This window comes from Lates calcarifer, linkage group LG11 (genome assembly GCF_001640805.2).
Source record: "Lates calcarifer isolate ASB-BC8 linkage group LG11, TLL_Latcal_v3, whole genome shotgun sequence".
Classification (NCBI taxonomy): domain Eukaryota; kingdom Metazoa; phylum Chordata; class Actinopteri; family Centropomidae; genus Lates; species Lates calcarifer.
The window spans coordinates 10,802,482-10,818,479 of NC_066843.1; the positions used below are offsets into that span (position 1 = coordinate 10,802,482).

Sequence of the window (15,998 nt, forward strand, 5' to 3'; positions counted from 1 at the left end):
TGCAGAAATTGTAGATTTGTTCCTTTTATTATCTTATGTGACCAGATTTCACATCCAGCATTCACACAGTCCTTACAGGTTAAACATTCCGCATCAATGATGAATTATCAGCCGCTCTCTAGTGGCAAATGCTGGAACTACAATGCAAACGGATAGGTGCTCTAGCGATTTTTTTTTCTTTTCATTGAAAACGGCTCAAGAGGAGAACATTTTCCTTTTCTAAAGAAAACACAGCTGAAAAGGAAAAAGACACTTCGTCGTTTTCTGTGACGAACGGATATAAACCACGACTCCGGTAGTTGTAAATTGTGTTTACACCGGAAGTTGGGGAATGCTTCCTTGGCAACCAACGAGTCCTTGACGACCACTGGAGGAAACGAGCAGAAAAATGGCGAAGACAATCGGTGCCAAAAAATCGCTGTGGCAACAAGTATGTGAAGGTAAGATGATAGTTCTATTTGTGGTTTAAGCTTTTGTGGATTGAGAAAAAAAATTAAAGTATTTTTTTGTTTGTTGACTGTGTTTGGAGAGTATGAAGCTGAGCAGCCCAGTCCTCCCAGTGCTGTGTGGACAGACAGCAGCTCAGTGAGCACCCAGTTCTCCCAGTACAGCGCTTGTACACACTCCCCAGTCTTTTACGGACTCACCACAGCAAAGGTCAGCTCTACAAATCTGCCACATCAGCCTGTTGCATGTGTCTCTGAAGTAATTACGACAGTCTTTGGTTTCGTTAGGTGTCTGTGGATGATGATCCCCTGAGAGACTTTGACTCGTCTCTATTCCACCCTGCTCTGGCTGGCTACTCTGTGTTAGGAAAACCCCCTCCACCATCAGGTCAGAAGAGCCCATCAGCAGCTGAGAGTACATCACCTCCACAACTCCATGAACGTAAGAACCTCCCATAAAGCCCTGATGCAAAAACTTGTCGTTAGGTTCCTATCGACTTCCATTGCACTTTCATTAATTGCTCAGGCAACCACAAACCTACCACTTCTCTAGAGCTGGAACGATTGGCTGATGACAGATTGACAGAAAAGCGATTAATTCTTTAATTTTCAAAGCTAAAAATGCCAAAAATTTATAGTGAATATTTGCTTCCTCAAATGCAATTAGGAATTTTTAACTGTTTCTCACACAAAATGAATGAATTGAATATTTTATTTAAATTAAATTTATTTAAGTTTTATTTGCCCTCAGGGAATAATGATCTGTGTTTTTCACTATTTTCTGATATTTTATTCATTGAGCAGTGAGTCAGTCATTGATGATGAAAATAACCATATGCATGTGTGTGTTTGTATCAGATCCTGTCACACATTTTATGGAGAAGAGAGTATTTCCAGTGTTGTTGCCTGGACTGGAGGCTTTGCTGAGAGAAGCTCAGAAACAGAACTGTTTCCAGGTATGAATTTCATTTGATAAACCTCCAAATAATTAACAAACTACAGGCATCCAAGGTTGGGCAAATGACCACAGATTGATCTAAAACATGAAATCAAAGGAATTTATGTGTTTGGTTGCACCGCAGGATAAAAATGGTGGAATATGCCCAGTGATGCAATGTAACCAAGTGTATTTGTTTAAGTACTGTACTTCAGTGCAAATTTCCATTATATGGTACTTAAGACCTCTAGTCCACTACATCTTAAAGGTAAATACTTTTTAATGTGCTGTATTTGTCATCTACAGTCACTACTTACGTTTCAGATTACAATTATTCATGCCCTTCTTGTCCTTTAAAAATCACCTACAACTAGTCATCTACAACTTTGATGACTTTTGAAATTTGAAATTTTCTAATAAAGTGAAGGCAAATATGTTCCTTTAAGGGTTAAGAAAAATATTTTCATAGTTTGGTATTTAGGTAATTATGTAATTTCACTCAAGCACTGTGGTTAAACTCAGTTTTTAGGAACTTGTGCGTGTTACTGTTTTCTGCTACTTGATACTTCATTTTGTTCACTACAAACCGTTTTTTCTACACCACATTCATTTCACAGCTGTAGTATGCAAAAGGTGATACATTGTAATGTAATAGAGTGCCTAATAATTGCAGTTACTAAATTACTCTATCCAATAATACAATGTACAATAATATGACAGGAGCCAAAATGAGTTTGCTGTTTATTTAGTTTTAATAATACATTTTTGCTTGCTTTTATGCACTTGTAATTGAGAATTTTTACAGTGTTACTGGTAGTGGTATTTGTATAAGTAGTACTAAATGGATTGTCCTCTGCATGTTGCATTGATTTCTTTCTCTTGTGTTGCAGAGGAAAATAACAGCATTCAACCCGTGTGACTTCCTAACTGAGTGGCTGTACAAGTAAGGCCCTCAACTTTCTCAACAACTCTCTCTTCATCCTCACCCGATAGATTCTCTCAAATGTCATATTTTAAGTGCCTGTGTGTGAAAAATTGTGTGTGTGATGTGTTTTCCTCCTCTGCCGCTCTTCCTGTTTCCTCAGCCATAACCCCCACAGGCGTGGACAGGTCCCTGTGAAGTTCTGTGACATCCCCTTTGTCAAGGACCAGCTCAGCATACAGTAAGTGTCTCCTCAGCCTGTTGCCTGTCTCACACACAGGCTACAGTTGTTACCTGCAAAATCATTGTTTGTGAAGAATTAAACTGTTATTTGAAAATTTGCTTTTGACATTTTGTTCCTGTCCAGTCTCCAGTGTCTAAAATATAGATTAGACATTAATTTCGCAGGAATAACTTATGCAAAAAGTAGATTTAAGTGATGACTGTATGTACATGTTTCCATGCTGCGTCTCTTGTCACATTTTTTCTCTTTCTTTCTCTCTGTCCTAAGTCCCAGGCGTCCCATCCCTCTGTTTCTACTGCTGAGTGAGGATCAGGCTGCTCTGCTCATCCAGGCTTTCTGGAGGGGATACAAGGTACACTGGACATGACTCTGAGCAAAGTGGTGTTTATAGGCTTTCAATCCAGCCCTTTATAAAAGGACTTGAAGTAGGAATGCAGACAGAGAGGGTTACTAGAAACTTGATTACAGGGGTCTGAAAAGCCTTGAAAAGCACAGGAAATAAACTTAAACAAACACATAAACTCAAAAATCTGAAGAATTTTGGAATGCGTATTACATGGCCATGTTCATGAATCTATCTCTTCACATATTTATACATAATTTTATATCTGCCTGCCTGGGCTAGTCTCGCTTGCCAGCTCTAATTACCACCTCCCAAACTTTTCATATTGATTTAAGAAGTTACACTGTGGGGAAAAAAAGGATTCTGAAGTCAAAAGCATGAAGGAACCCTGCAATTACCCCACACACCACAGTGAGCCTGCCTGCCTGCCTGCCTGCATGTGTGTGTGGGTCTGTTCGGATACAATTGGCGCCCTCCTGCGCATGCATTGGCCCACAGTATGATCTTGTTGTATAATCCCATCCCGCTGAAAAGCCCCTCTTCCACAGGGACTGCAATTTCATTCAGCAGCTTGATTATGTCATCAGTGATGCCAGGCTTTAATTCTCTCCTGTGTGGGCGTCGCGGTCTGAAGTGCTCTGTACTGTGATATAAATAGAGATACACAGACACTACCAGAGGCAAAGAGCCGCAGTTTCTCCACACACGGATAAACCCAGTCTCCTGTCGTGTAAGGATGCAAGCAGGGGTCATGTTTTTAGTTTGTCTCACCAGAACCTCCTATTTTTTTTTCTTCTTATCCTTCGTGCTTGTGGGAGGATTCAGCTTCAGCTTCTTTCAACAAACCATTGAGAGGGAATAATTGCAGCTGTGCTGTCATGTGCAATCACATTCTGTTCGAATGATCTGAGGCTATGTTTCTGCTTGCAGTTGAATTAGTGGGTGTGTGCATGAGAAGATGTACTGAATGTGCACATGTATCCAGATTTATACCACTATTACACCAGAAGGGGGCAACACTTCCTCTTTTTTATTTTCTGTACCAATGCAAAATATAATTGGCCACTGCTCACATGAGGTGGCAGCAGTGAGCCAGCTGCCTGTCACTGCTCAGTGTGTTTACCCCGAAATAAGAGAGGTTCAGTAGGGCCACAGATAGCACTGCAGCCATGCACCCCCAAGGGATTTAGAGGAAGAGAGGCACAGCCAGAGAGAGACGGAGTTAGGAAGGATGAAGCTCAGGCTGTGTAAGGAACATTTTCGGATGGATGGATGAATGACAAAAGGGAGGAAAGAGGCAAGATGATGTAGCAGAGCGGCCTTGGATTAGGACCGGGGCAAGATGGAAGGAAATGCAGCGTTGGCAACATCTGTAGTGGGTACGAATAGGGAGAGAGAGATGGAGGACGCCTCCAAGAAGCACTGGGAGGCTGTGAACGCAGCACAAATAGAGTCCTAAGTTGAGGCTTAAGCACACAGAGGATCATAACTTATTTAAAATACACAGGGTGGAGATATTTTGGGGTAGGCACTGAGGCAAGGTCCTGACAGGCGTTGTAGCGTGTTGCCGCTGCTGTTACCTTGGCTCGAGAAAAACAGCAGTTAACAGCACAGTGGGCAGCAGAGCAGAGACGAGGACATCAGCAGAGTCAGCTGTGCAGCACCGATGCACTGTAAAACCTCATTTGTCTCTGTGTGTTTATGTATGTGTGTAAACATTGTTTGTGTCAGTTGCCATGAGAGCGCGTCCCTGTGTGTTTGCAAACACCATCTTGCAATTCAGAATCATCATTTATTTTCTCCCATTATGAATGCATTCTTACAAAATCTTTCATTGCATGTTATCATGGTTCTCAGATCTCCTATCTGAGTGAACAATAACAAGCTATATTTCACCATAATCTGTCCCACTGTAAGGGTTTTTCAGTACTTGAGAATATCTTAAAGGGTTTTATGAGAGTATAATAGGATTATGAATATAAGTTTTCTATGTTTTTTTAATACTTCACTAAATATTAGAAAATGTAGATATTGAGATAATGCCTAATTAATTACACTGATACAAATTCTATCCTAATTGCACACCTCTATCTTTATCAATATACTCTGTTCTATTCACCCCACTCCACACACTCTCTCTTTTCCCCCTCTCTCTTCACACACACTGCTGTTATATAACCTGCCTGACGCAGCGCTGACTGCAGAGGGTGGGTGTGTGTGTGTGTGTGTGTTTGTATTTGTATTTGTGGAAATGTATGCGTGCATCTGTGTATAAGAACGACAGACAGGCTGAGGGCCAGGAAGCGGGGAAGGAGAGTATTTTCATAGATTGTAGTTTTATCCCTCCATTATTAATCTCTTTCATCAAAACGTATTGAGGACTGGAGAAGAGCAGTGGTGGAGATGGTACCCACAGAGACACACACCAACTCACATCTATGACCCAGACAATGCGATTGTCTCTTGTTTCACTCACGTTGAACTATAAAGAGCTGCTAGGTCTAAACATATTACATAATCTTCTTTGCGCTGTGTGCCTTAGCCCAACTCTAATCCATTCATCCATGCCTGCCATTGTATTGCACACATACAGTATGTACATGCACACGCACACTCACTCCACTGATCACTAAGACTTCTCAGGCTCTCTCAGGTCTAGTCAGCTGAGTTAGAGTAATGTGGTAGCTGTGTAATGAATAGGGATTACAATTAGGTGGTCAATATTAGGGGGTTGTGGTCAGGTGAAGAAGTAAGCTTTTATGAAAATGATTTTCACTGTCTCCATCTGTAGATTTATAAAGCATACACACATTGTGGTTGGCCACATCCTGGCTTTGGTCTACACTTACCTAGCATAATAAATCACATTGGTTATCTCATTTCATAATGTGTTGTCAGATGCAAGCCAAGTTGTTTGTTTTGTTTTGTTTTGTTTTGTTTGATGAGAAGATTGATACCACTCTCATATTCCTCCTGTAAATACAAAGCTATAGCCAATTAGCATAGCTTAGCATAAGACTGTAGAAACAGCCTGACAATTTGCCTTGCCATTTTATTGGGGTTATGTGTCGGACTATTTCTTACTCCAACTGTCACTCTTAGCCAAGAAACTGTCTGCTCAAGAAGTCCTTCAACCCGAATGACCATATAATGACCCTGGCTTGTTCCTCCACTTGGATACGACCCATAGAAACGTACCAGCAGCAGCTGTACTGGAACTTCGCCATCAACAATAATAACACAAGGTTAAGGTTGTGGAACGCTCACAGTTTGGTCAGGTTTAAGCACAAAATGTACTTGGTTAGGTTTAGGAAAAGATTGGTGTTTGACTAAAATGTCTGCTCTGTTATGGTCCCAACATGTGTGAAGAAAGTATTCTTGGACTAGCAGGCCCAGTTATTGTTAAGAAGTGGGGCACCGAGAGAACTGAGTGGTATTCCATTTGACATAAACTAATAGATCTGGTTCAAAGAATCACACACACACACACACACACACACACACACACACACACATATGCAGAGAGCTATATAGAAGTAGGTCTGTGATTCCAGCTGAATGATCCGAGGGCAGAGATAGATGAATGGCTTGGATTCAGGTTCAGTGTTAAGTCAGTGACAGGTCACGTGCAGTGACACCCATGCAGAAAATATGCCACAGGCGCTCAGGACATCCAGTAGCCGGTGTCTCTGCTTTGTCCTCACTTAGCCCTCTTGCAGAGGGGCTGTAGGGGCATGCTGTCCCAGAAGCAGACAGACTGGTCATAGCATAACAGGCCTACACATGTAGCCCTGTAATATCCACTTCCTTCTGAAATACGAAGAGTATTTTCAATCTCATTTACATTTAAGTGTTCTTAAAGGGCAGTAGGGTCACAGTGTAACCACTTATAGTGTGTGAGTCGACGGAGGAACGAATCAGATCTCAGGATGCCTGGCTGGTTAAACCTTGATGGAAACATCAGTCAACAAAAACATGATGGATGGGTGGGTGGATGGAGTGTGGAGGGTGGATAGGGAAGACTATGGTGGCTGTGTCTTTATACAGCCTGTCAGAGTGGCTGGTGATGCGGCTGCAGCCAGTCTCCCCAAACAGAAGCCATTGTGCTGCTGCAGAGTGTGAGACTGGGAGAGGAACTCAGTCTCACAGGCAGCTTTGCACAAAAAAGAAGGCAGCTTGAAAAGCTGTGCAGTAGGATTGAAGTGTGTGTGTGTGTGTGTTTGTGTGTGTATGTGTGTGTGTGTGTGAAAGAGAGAGAGGGTGAGGAGGGCATACTGTGCACAATTTGTATTTCTGTGTGATTGTTGAGTGTAGTGGGTTCTGCTTGTGCTGCTGATGGTGTAGGCTTTGAGAGATGGAGGAGGATGGAGTCCCTCTTTTCAGTGTTTTTGCACTGCTGTGTCATTTTTCAACATGTGTGCATTAGCTTGTGCTTGTGCTTTAACGTATCAAATAATGCATGCGAATGCATGCAGCCTTTCAATGTCTTGCTAATTTTTTCTAATCACTCTAATCCCAACGTTCCTGCAGACTCAGAGCATGAGAGGACTGACTCACGTGCACACTGAAAGAGACTCTGTCACATGTGCATGGATGATTATAGCAATAAGACATTGAATTAACAAAGGTTCATTAACGATTTTTCTTCAGGAAGAATGAAAGTTTATATAATTTGGTGGCATGAATTGAGTTCATATGTATATACTCTCACACACAGCTCACATACACACAAACACGCAGTCTTAGACCAGCTTCATGCTCACAGTCAAAACAATACCTCACCCCTGCTAATCAGCAGTGCTGATGCACACAGACAGACTTCAAAACCCTACACACACACACACACACACACACACACACACACACTCAACTCGGCTCTTTGTTTCCCACTATCACACACAAACTGTCAACATCCCGTAGAGAGCTTTTTATATTCACAAATTCAATCTTTCCAAGAACTGAGAAAAACTGTTTTTTTGTCTTCATGTGTGCAACACATTATAAAGCTCTGTCACAAGAGCCCTACCGCAGTCAAATATTTCCATCTTCAACGGAAGTGTCACAGGATAGAAAGAAATCGTGAGCAAACAGGACAGACTCCCCACCCCCCACACCACCTTTCCTGACCCTCACCCCTCATTTCCATTTCTATGGTTTGCTCCCTTCAGCAGAGGGGCTGTTGCGGCGCTGTGACACCCCGTGAATTAACTATTGGAGTTCACTGGTCTTACCCATTCCTCAACCCATCACTAGGCATATATAACAGGCCCACTTTCAAACCCACTGCTAATGGCAACACTATTGTCGCCACACAAGCGGGCACTCGTGGGAGAATGTTGGGATCGAATGGAGGAGGAGGAGGAAAACAAGACTGGGGAGCAGAGAGGTGGGAGAGAATACAGAGTAGAGGGGAGAGAGATGGATGGAGCGGGATGACGTGCTGAAGGATAGGTTGTTGGTATGAGAGACAGTATCTGAAGAGAAGCACACCCTAAGGAAAAGACAGGGAAGGCAAGAGTTGGCCAGGGGCAAAAGATGGGAGAAGAGGAGGAAACAGGAGGGAAAAAAGAGGAGAAGGAGGCTTAGTTAGCGGTAGGAGGAGGATATAAAGAGGGGAAAGGAGAGCGAGCTCTCCAGGGATATTTTCTATTAATCTAAAACAGCATGTCTGTTTAGTAATCTCTCAAGAAAGCCAGCAGCCCACACACAAACACAAACAACAACTACAGGGAGTTCCTTGGAGAACAAAAGAGCTCACGCTAACTACAGACTGAACAGAGAAAACAAAGAGACAGCTTACTGACAATTAGACTGCTGCAAACTCTCCCCAGTTTACCCACCTATGTGGACACAGACACACTCAATTACAGGTTTAAACACGCTTCATCGACAGCTAGCTAGTCTCTCTGCAGAGCAACTGAAACCTCTCAGACATAATATCCACTATACAGCTTAATATTCCTAAATTCCTTAATGTTCCTCAGTCACTATCTACACATTCACACAACACGCACATAGATCTCAAAAAATTGTTTGCAGCAATGCTATGCAACAGCATCAAAGTTAAAGCTGCATTTATAGTGATAATGATAATAAATAATTATATAGCACCTTTGAGATTAAAGTTTCAGATTGTTGTATATGGGAAAACAAATCACAATTAAAGCAAATGAAATACAATAACATGCACCATAAGATAAGAGTATTTTTTTAATGGGCTTGGAGAAGTGATTTAAAAGATGTTACTGATTCTACAAACCTCAGACCCTCAGGCAGTGAAGGGTCCCTTTTTCTGAGGCAGTTTTAAAGTACAACAAAGATGATACAATATCTAACAGCATGTTTGTTAAGTTGTGTCACTCTGTTATATTAGAATGCAGTAAAGATATCATCAACTTACCACAGTAAAGAGAATGAAGTGTGGCTGTTGTGGTGTCTCCAGCCACAACATGAGCCACTTTCACTGTTTAACCACCACACAAGTCAATGAAACTGAAACATATATTAACTAAAACACATAACAGACACTGTAAATAGGCCACTTGAGACAACACTGGTCGTTTACTAGTACTGATCACTTTGAAACCTAATTAAGTTATTGATGATGTTTGCTTATCTGAATTCATGCATGTGCTGCCTTTGCACATGTACTTTCTGTCTGTGTGTGTATGTGTGTACATTTTATAGATCAGAGCACGCCCAGATGTGCAGGAGCTGCGCCAGTGGCAGAAAGAACTGAGAGAGAACCACGACATTGCCAAAACTGTTGAGCGATTCTGGGCCCAACAAGAGAGCAGAGGTGAGAGCGTACACACACACACACACACACACACACACACCCTCACATGGTATCACTGAATACCAGGCCCCAGGCTTGCCGGCAACACAATAGCATTGATCTTGAATTTTCTCCTGGTGGCCGACAGCAGCTGCTGATAAGCAAGCAGGACCCCAAAACACTTTAACATTGATACACAAAAGCTAGAATGCATAGATATTAACCTGTACAGTACTAGACATACTTATACAAACACACTTATATCATCTTGTGCACAGTACAGTCTCAGGCACACATTCACACACCTAGAAACTACAGAGATACAGCATTCATCCCAGCATGGCTTTGAAGTTAAAGCAGAGAGAGGAGGATTCTGGGAGCAGCAACACAGGGAGAGAATGAGGCCAGTGACAGAGATAGAGGAAGATAAAGAGACAAGGGGAGAGAGTAGGAGGAAGAGAGTGAAGATTGCAAGTGAAGGAGAGAAAGAAAATGTCTGCAGGGCTCAGGATGTGTTTGTGTGACAGAGATAGAGCAGAGGATCAGGAGGGCCAGGGAGACGTGAAGAAAGAGAAGAGATACAAAGCGAAGAGGGAGGGAGATGAAGACAGAGACGTATAAAATGAGTGTCTAGGCATTGAGTGAGTGAGTCAGTGTGTGTGTGTGTGTGTCTGGTGCGTGTACTGTGTGCACAAATGAAGGACGGAGAAGAGCAGCTGAGAATGCAGACCCATGTCCAGTGTGACTGACTAGCTTTAGAGCTCAAAACAAGACACAAAACTTTGTCCTTGAAAACACACACACCCACACACACACGCAGTGGTACAATAAACAGCAGTAGGCTGTGCATGATTCCCAGGTGAGAAGCCCCTAGTATTCTAGATGGTACTTATGGAATTATCAAAGAGTACATGAAAAGACTGTGTGACTGTGCAAAGTTCAACTAATTTGAAAAAAAAAAATTATGGAAAGTTAACATATAAACATTATTACAAATGGGTTTGTTGCTGATTTTACTTATGGCCACCTATCTCTTGGTCTGTTGGTCCAAATTGAAATATCACAACAACTACTGGATGGATTGGCATTAAATTTTCTACAGAAGGTTTTGGTCCCCAGATGATGAACCTACTGGATGGTTTTCTCTATGAAGTTTGTCATTTCCCCATAAGGATGAATTGTTATAAGTTTGGTGATTAGCTCACTTTTCCCTTAGCACCATTAATAGGTCAAAATTTCAGTTTGTTCAGTTTGTCAGTACTTTCATTTTTGACCAAATACCTGCAAAACTAATGACATTCTCATTGGCTTCAGTTATAAACAAAATATGCATTTTGCCATGGTAGCATTACATTTTAGCTCAAAGCACTGCTATACTTATGCTGAATACAATCTCACAGTCAACTATTAGTCTTGTTTAGTATATTTATTGTAACAATACCCAATAACCCTCCTGCTACAATAAGCCGACTGCACACAACACACCTCAGTTTGCCAAAAGAAGTCGAAATAGCTAAAAGTAAGCGATAAATGGTTGAAACTTCTGGATTCAGCCATGCCACATGGCATTAGTAGGATTATTTTGTCTGCTATTTCTTTGTTTTTTATTTAGTTTATTTAGATTCCCTCTACAACAGCAGTAGCTGCTCTTCCTGGAGTCTGCATAAATTTAGTGACAATTATACGTTTGACATCCATACACACAATGAGTCTCAACAATGTTAATGACAAACACCGAGACAGAACAACATACCAACCCACAAACCTGCCTTGTACAATAGATGGCTCTACATAATATTGTCACATCATATATTATCACCCCCTTTAGAGAACTGAAAGAAATCAATGAAGCAATATTCATCCCCTGAGCACAAATAAAGAGAAATATAATTATAAGAAATATAAATAGATTTGTATTTTAGCTACTCAATTTCTTGCCTAAATAATTACAATCTTTACATTTTATTAAAGCATGTTTTGACTCCTTTCTGCAAAGAAATACAAAAATAAAATGATCTGTGTCATAATGGCTCAGTCATTTATTGTTCTTTGTATTGAACCCGTTCTACATGGGTGCAATAAAAATGCCCCTCAAATGACTGCCTCATCAATTAATGATGTCTGTCTCAGAAGAACAACAGATTTTAAAATTGTATTTCTGTAAATGTAGTTATGATGATACTGGCTTTAAAACAAACTAAGGAGTAAAACCCTGTTCAAAAGGTTACTGGAGGGTATTTCAGTCCATCTGACAGGGCTGTGGAAACAACATCTGTTAGGAAACACTGCACTACACTACTATTATGACAAAGCAATGTGGACATGCTACAACCAGAGGATTGACTGTAAATTAATGTGCATACAGCCGATAACAAGCACGCTCTAGTGTGCACATCTAGTCATGGTAACATCTCTGTTTTTGTCACTCACAAACAATGACCAACGGCATCGTAAACGCAGGTTTGTTTCCACACTGACACATTCCACACAACAACAAAGGCGTTCACTGCGGCCGACGAACATTCTTCCACTGGGGTGCCACAGCCACACTGTGCTGCTGCTGCTGCTGCTGCTAACCACTGCTACCAATACTGCACCACTAATGCTGACCTGACATTCTAGCAGGGGGCCTGGGGATGTGTGCGTGTGTGTGTGTTTGGAAAGGGGTGTGTGAGTGTCTGCCCAGACTGTTGTCCTGAACAGAAACCATTTTCTGACTTCTTCAACAGAATCTGAAATGGATGAGAACAGGAGAGAACTAGAAATGTGTGAGAGAGAGACAGAGGCAGAGGGAGGGGAGGAGATTGGTGCTGAAGTTGCAGTTTGTTTGCTGGTCTTGCCTGTTATTGTTTTGGATGGAACCAAGCAAGCGCTGACAGATAACTGACCCAGGTTTGGGACAGAGACAGAGGCAGGGAGAGGGTGAGTTCAAGAGATGGAGAGGGGGAAAATTATTTAGGGAACCCCCCTCCCTACTGTATACACGTTCTTTAAGTCAATGCAACAACAGCTGCACTCATCTCATTTGACCCAAGGAGACCAGCATGTGATACCTGTTCTGCCATTTCACGTTTCGCAGTCTGAAATCAGAATAAGTCAGAGATGGAGAGAAGAACAATATGGCAGAGAGCATAGTAACCCAGAGAGCAGACACACAGTGATACTTCAAGGTCAAAAGGTCACTGCTCATTGGACAGGTGCAGCTCTCAACAGTTCATGAATCACCATGTGACTGCCCTTGACTGTAGCTTGACACTGTTTACCATCAGTGCAGGCGCTGTTCAAACACAGCGGTTGGCTAGCCTGGAAAAACACTTTTCCTCCTAGTGGTAGTGAAAATAATGAGTCAGAGTACTTGGATCAAATTAGCAATTCATGTTGCTGCCAGCAGTGTATCATGAAGTGAAACACGTATATTAACATGTCAGTTACAGTTTATTATTCTGCATGTCTGGCACAAGTTGCACTCTGCATTTTAAATATTTTCTTTCTTTATTAATAAAGACCCTCAACACCATGTTAATAAATGGCACATTATTACAAGTATCAGTCATGGAATCTGAAACTGGAAAATACATTTTTAGATGATAAAAAAGTGCTTAGGGGCTGTACTGGTCCAGATGTTGATGCTACAGATGTTACTGAGGCTCCTAAGATTAAAAAACTGTAATTAGCGCTTACAACCACAGTTAGTTATTACTGCGTAAATATAATAAACCAGATTTCACTACCATCATTTACAATCTGTCAGTGGCTCTTGTGGTATAAATGGACAAATATAGCAGTCTATTCATCATAGCTTCACATTCATAATGTCAAAGCCGTTGCCTTTTACTGGCAGATAACAAAAGGCAGCCACAGTGGCCTTGCAGCTTTCACAGTGACTTAGTGTAAGAAACTGGCTGAATCACGGTTGGTTAAACAGGTTCACAGTTTTTTTAGATAAGGCCTTATTAAAGTATTGTTTTAATCACTTTTAATTGGGAATAGCACCACTAATATTTCATTTCTGAAACACTAATTGGGCAGCTGTTAAAGCCTTTACACATTTGGATAATGTACTTACCAAAAGCAGGATGCTCAGAGTACACTAATTACATATGTGTAGGTATAGATAAGGGAAAGGGAAGGCAAACTATTTTTTTCTAAACCAATTTGTTGATATTTTTCATTGCAACATTTGTACTAGAAACAGAAAGCTGTGCAAAATAAAGTCTATAAAACATGACATAAAACACCCTCATGGGCATGTTTTGGTAGATCATTTAAGGATTTGTCTGACACTGCAGTGAGCTTTTAATTTTTTAACAGGAAACATTTTCTTTATTTTTAAAGACGCTAAACAGTTGCCTCAGCAGATCACAGAGTGCAGCAGAATGGCACAAATCTCAAAAATCCAGCTTATTTTTAAGGTGTTCCATGCTACATTTTTAAAAGAAGAACATTGATCACTGTCTTCTTAAAACAAACAGTGAACTTATACATATTAATGACACAGTTCATGTTTGTCTCCAGTCAGCTCAGCTATGACAGATCTTCTGGAAAGCCCCCAGCCCGGTAACTCTGATGTGTCCATCCAAGTGGTTTCCCCCACCCCCCAGAGCACCGTGGTCCACACCCCCACTGCCCAGATGACCTCTGAAGCTGGTGAGTGGCTGACCCCTAGCCTGTGCAGTGTGGAGGGAACGGCCTCTGCATCACCGCTGAATAATTTCCTGGCCATGGCCGAGCCCAGTGACAAATCCCTGATTGCAGTGTCTCCGTCCTTAGTGGGAACTCACAACCTGAGCTAGGCTGATGGTACCGTTAACTGAATTCATTACCGCTGTGTACAAGGTTTTTCTGGTGTTTAGAGGCTATTAAACTCTGTTAGGCCGATGTCAAACTGACCCAAGTGATCAGTCAAACACGCCATTAAAACCGTCTGTAACCAATTGGATATGGCTAGGCAGGGATTTATGGTCCAGAATCCGTGTCTAATTAGTTGATTGCTTTCATTGCCTTTTTGATGGATCACTTCCTTTCATGAGTCTCACCCATCAAATGAACACCATATAGTATGGTTCACATATTATACTGTCGGGAGTGAAACCTCCTGTAACAGATTTAATATTTCCTCTCAGCACCTCTACCGGAGAGCTCACTGGAAGATAACCAGTCATATTCCCTTGACTTGTCATTTCCTTTTTCCTTAGCGGTACATAACACTCCACAAAAGAGGTTATAGTGTTTCCATTCAAGCCAGGAACTGAGGCCAGAGTGAAAGGTGACTCAGCGTACAGAGCTGCACTTTCTCTCCTGTTTATCAGGGAAGGAGGAAATTACCCCGTCATGAAAACAGAGAATTTAAAAAAGTGTTCACTGGTGGGTGATTGACAAGGATCCGTTATATATGGCATTCTCAATAATGCAAGTTGGACATTATGCCCTATTTTAAATGATATATGATAAATGTTTTAATATTAGTACATATATACTGTATATATGTCATGGAAAAGCTGCTAAATGTCACAAATGAAAAAAAGAAACACATAAGCAGCAAACTTGTTTACTTGTTTACACATTTTGCAGCATCCCTGCTGAGTCTGCCTTCAGCTGTCTGTTTGTGGCCGGTAGCGATCAAACATCTTAAATGTCACGGATCAGCCGTGGAAAGTTCATGAAATTTGATTTGCAAAAATATTCTAGATAAAAAGACCTGCCTGCTTCTCAACTGACTCTGCAGTTCTTTGCTCCCCTTCACGCCAACTTAAAAGACTGTGCAGGTTGTAACTCTCTTTTCCTGACTGTTTGTCAATTAAAGTGAATAAAGTGCACTCCTGGCATATTTCCATCACTCCCTGAACCCAGGGTACCTGAGAGGATACTTCTGGTTTCCTCTCCAGTGGCTCCGCAAGAGGAGCAAGGCGGCGGTCTTGTGACGGATTGCTTTGCTGACCATCCCAGTCACTGATGCACTCCGCCTCATGGTGAGGCATGAGGAGGGTCATGTATCTCCCTTTGCAGGTATCTGGATGCCTGGGAGACAGCTGCCTCTGGGTGAGGTGATAAAACAGCCCATTTCATTCTGGGGACATCTGATAGTACAGCCAGCTCCACAGAGTCTGGCAGCACTGGGCCCAACTGAAACTGGATCACACAGCAGCAGGAGGGAGTGGGCACCAGGCTGTCAGAGCAAAGCCAGATAACAACTGGTTCTGGGCTGCGATTCCAGGATGAAGGTGGAAGTGTAGAATACAACTGTGTTTACACTCAGAGATCCTGAGTAAAACTGAAACATTTCAGGTCTGTGTGGGCTCAGAATACATTGCTCAAACCCTTAAAATGC

The 15,998-nt window shown here is 41.8% G+C and overlaps 1 protein-coding gene across 1 annotated transcript; it reads left to right on the top strand.

Annotated features, from left to right (window-relative positions):
• Positions 1 to 227: 227 nt before the first annotated feature.
• iqck (IQ motif containing K) lies at positions 228 to 15,387 on the top strand. Its single transcript, XM_051074057.1, has 9 exons — positions 228 to 440; positions 530 to 657; positions 735 to 888; positions 1,305 to 1,402; positions 2,274 to 2,326; positions 2,469 to 2,546; positions 2,817 to 2,901; positions 9,580 to 9,691; positions 14,186 to 15,387. Exons 1-9 carry the CDS (start codon positions 389 to 391, stop codon positions 14,461 to 14,463), a joined length of 1,038 nt encoding a protein of 345 aa, XP_050930014.1. The 5' UTR covers positions 228 to 388; the 3' UTR covers positions 14,464 to 15,387.
• The last annotated feature ends 611 nt before the right edge of the window (positions 15,388 to 15,998 follow it).

Excerpts from the sequence above, each read along its gene's own strand:
- iqck (XM_051074057.1), top strand. The coding sequence starts at position 389 with ATGGCGAAGACAATCGGTGCCAAAAAATCGCTGTGGCAACAAGTATGT. Across the intron at positions 889-1,304 it reads ACCTCCACAACTCCATGAAC|ATCCTGTCACACATTTTATG; the intron begins GTAAGAACCTCC and ends TGTTTGTATCAG. Across the intron at positions 9,692-14,185 it reads GGCCCAACAAGAGAGCAGAG|TCAGCTCAGCTATGACAGAT; the intron begins GTGAGAGCGTAC and ends GTTTGTCTCCAG.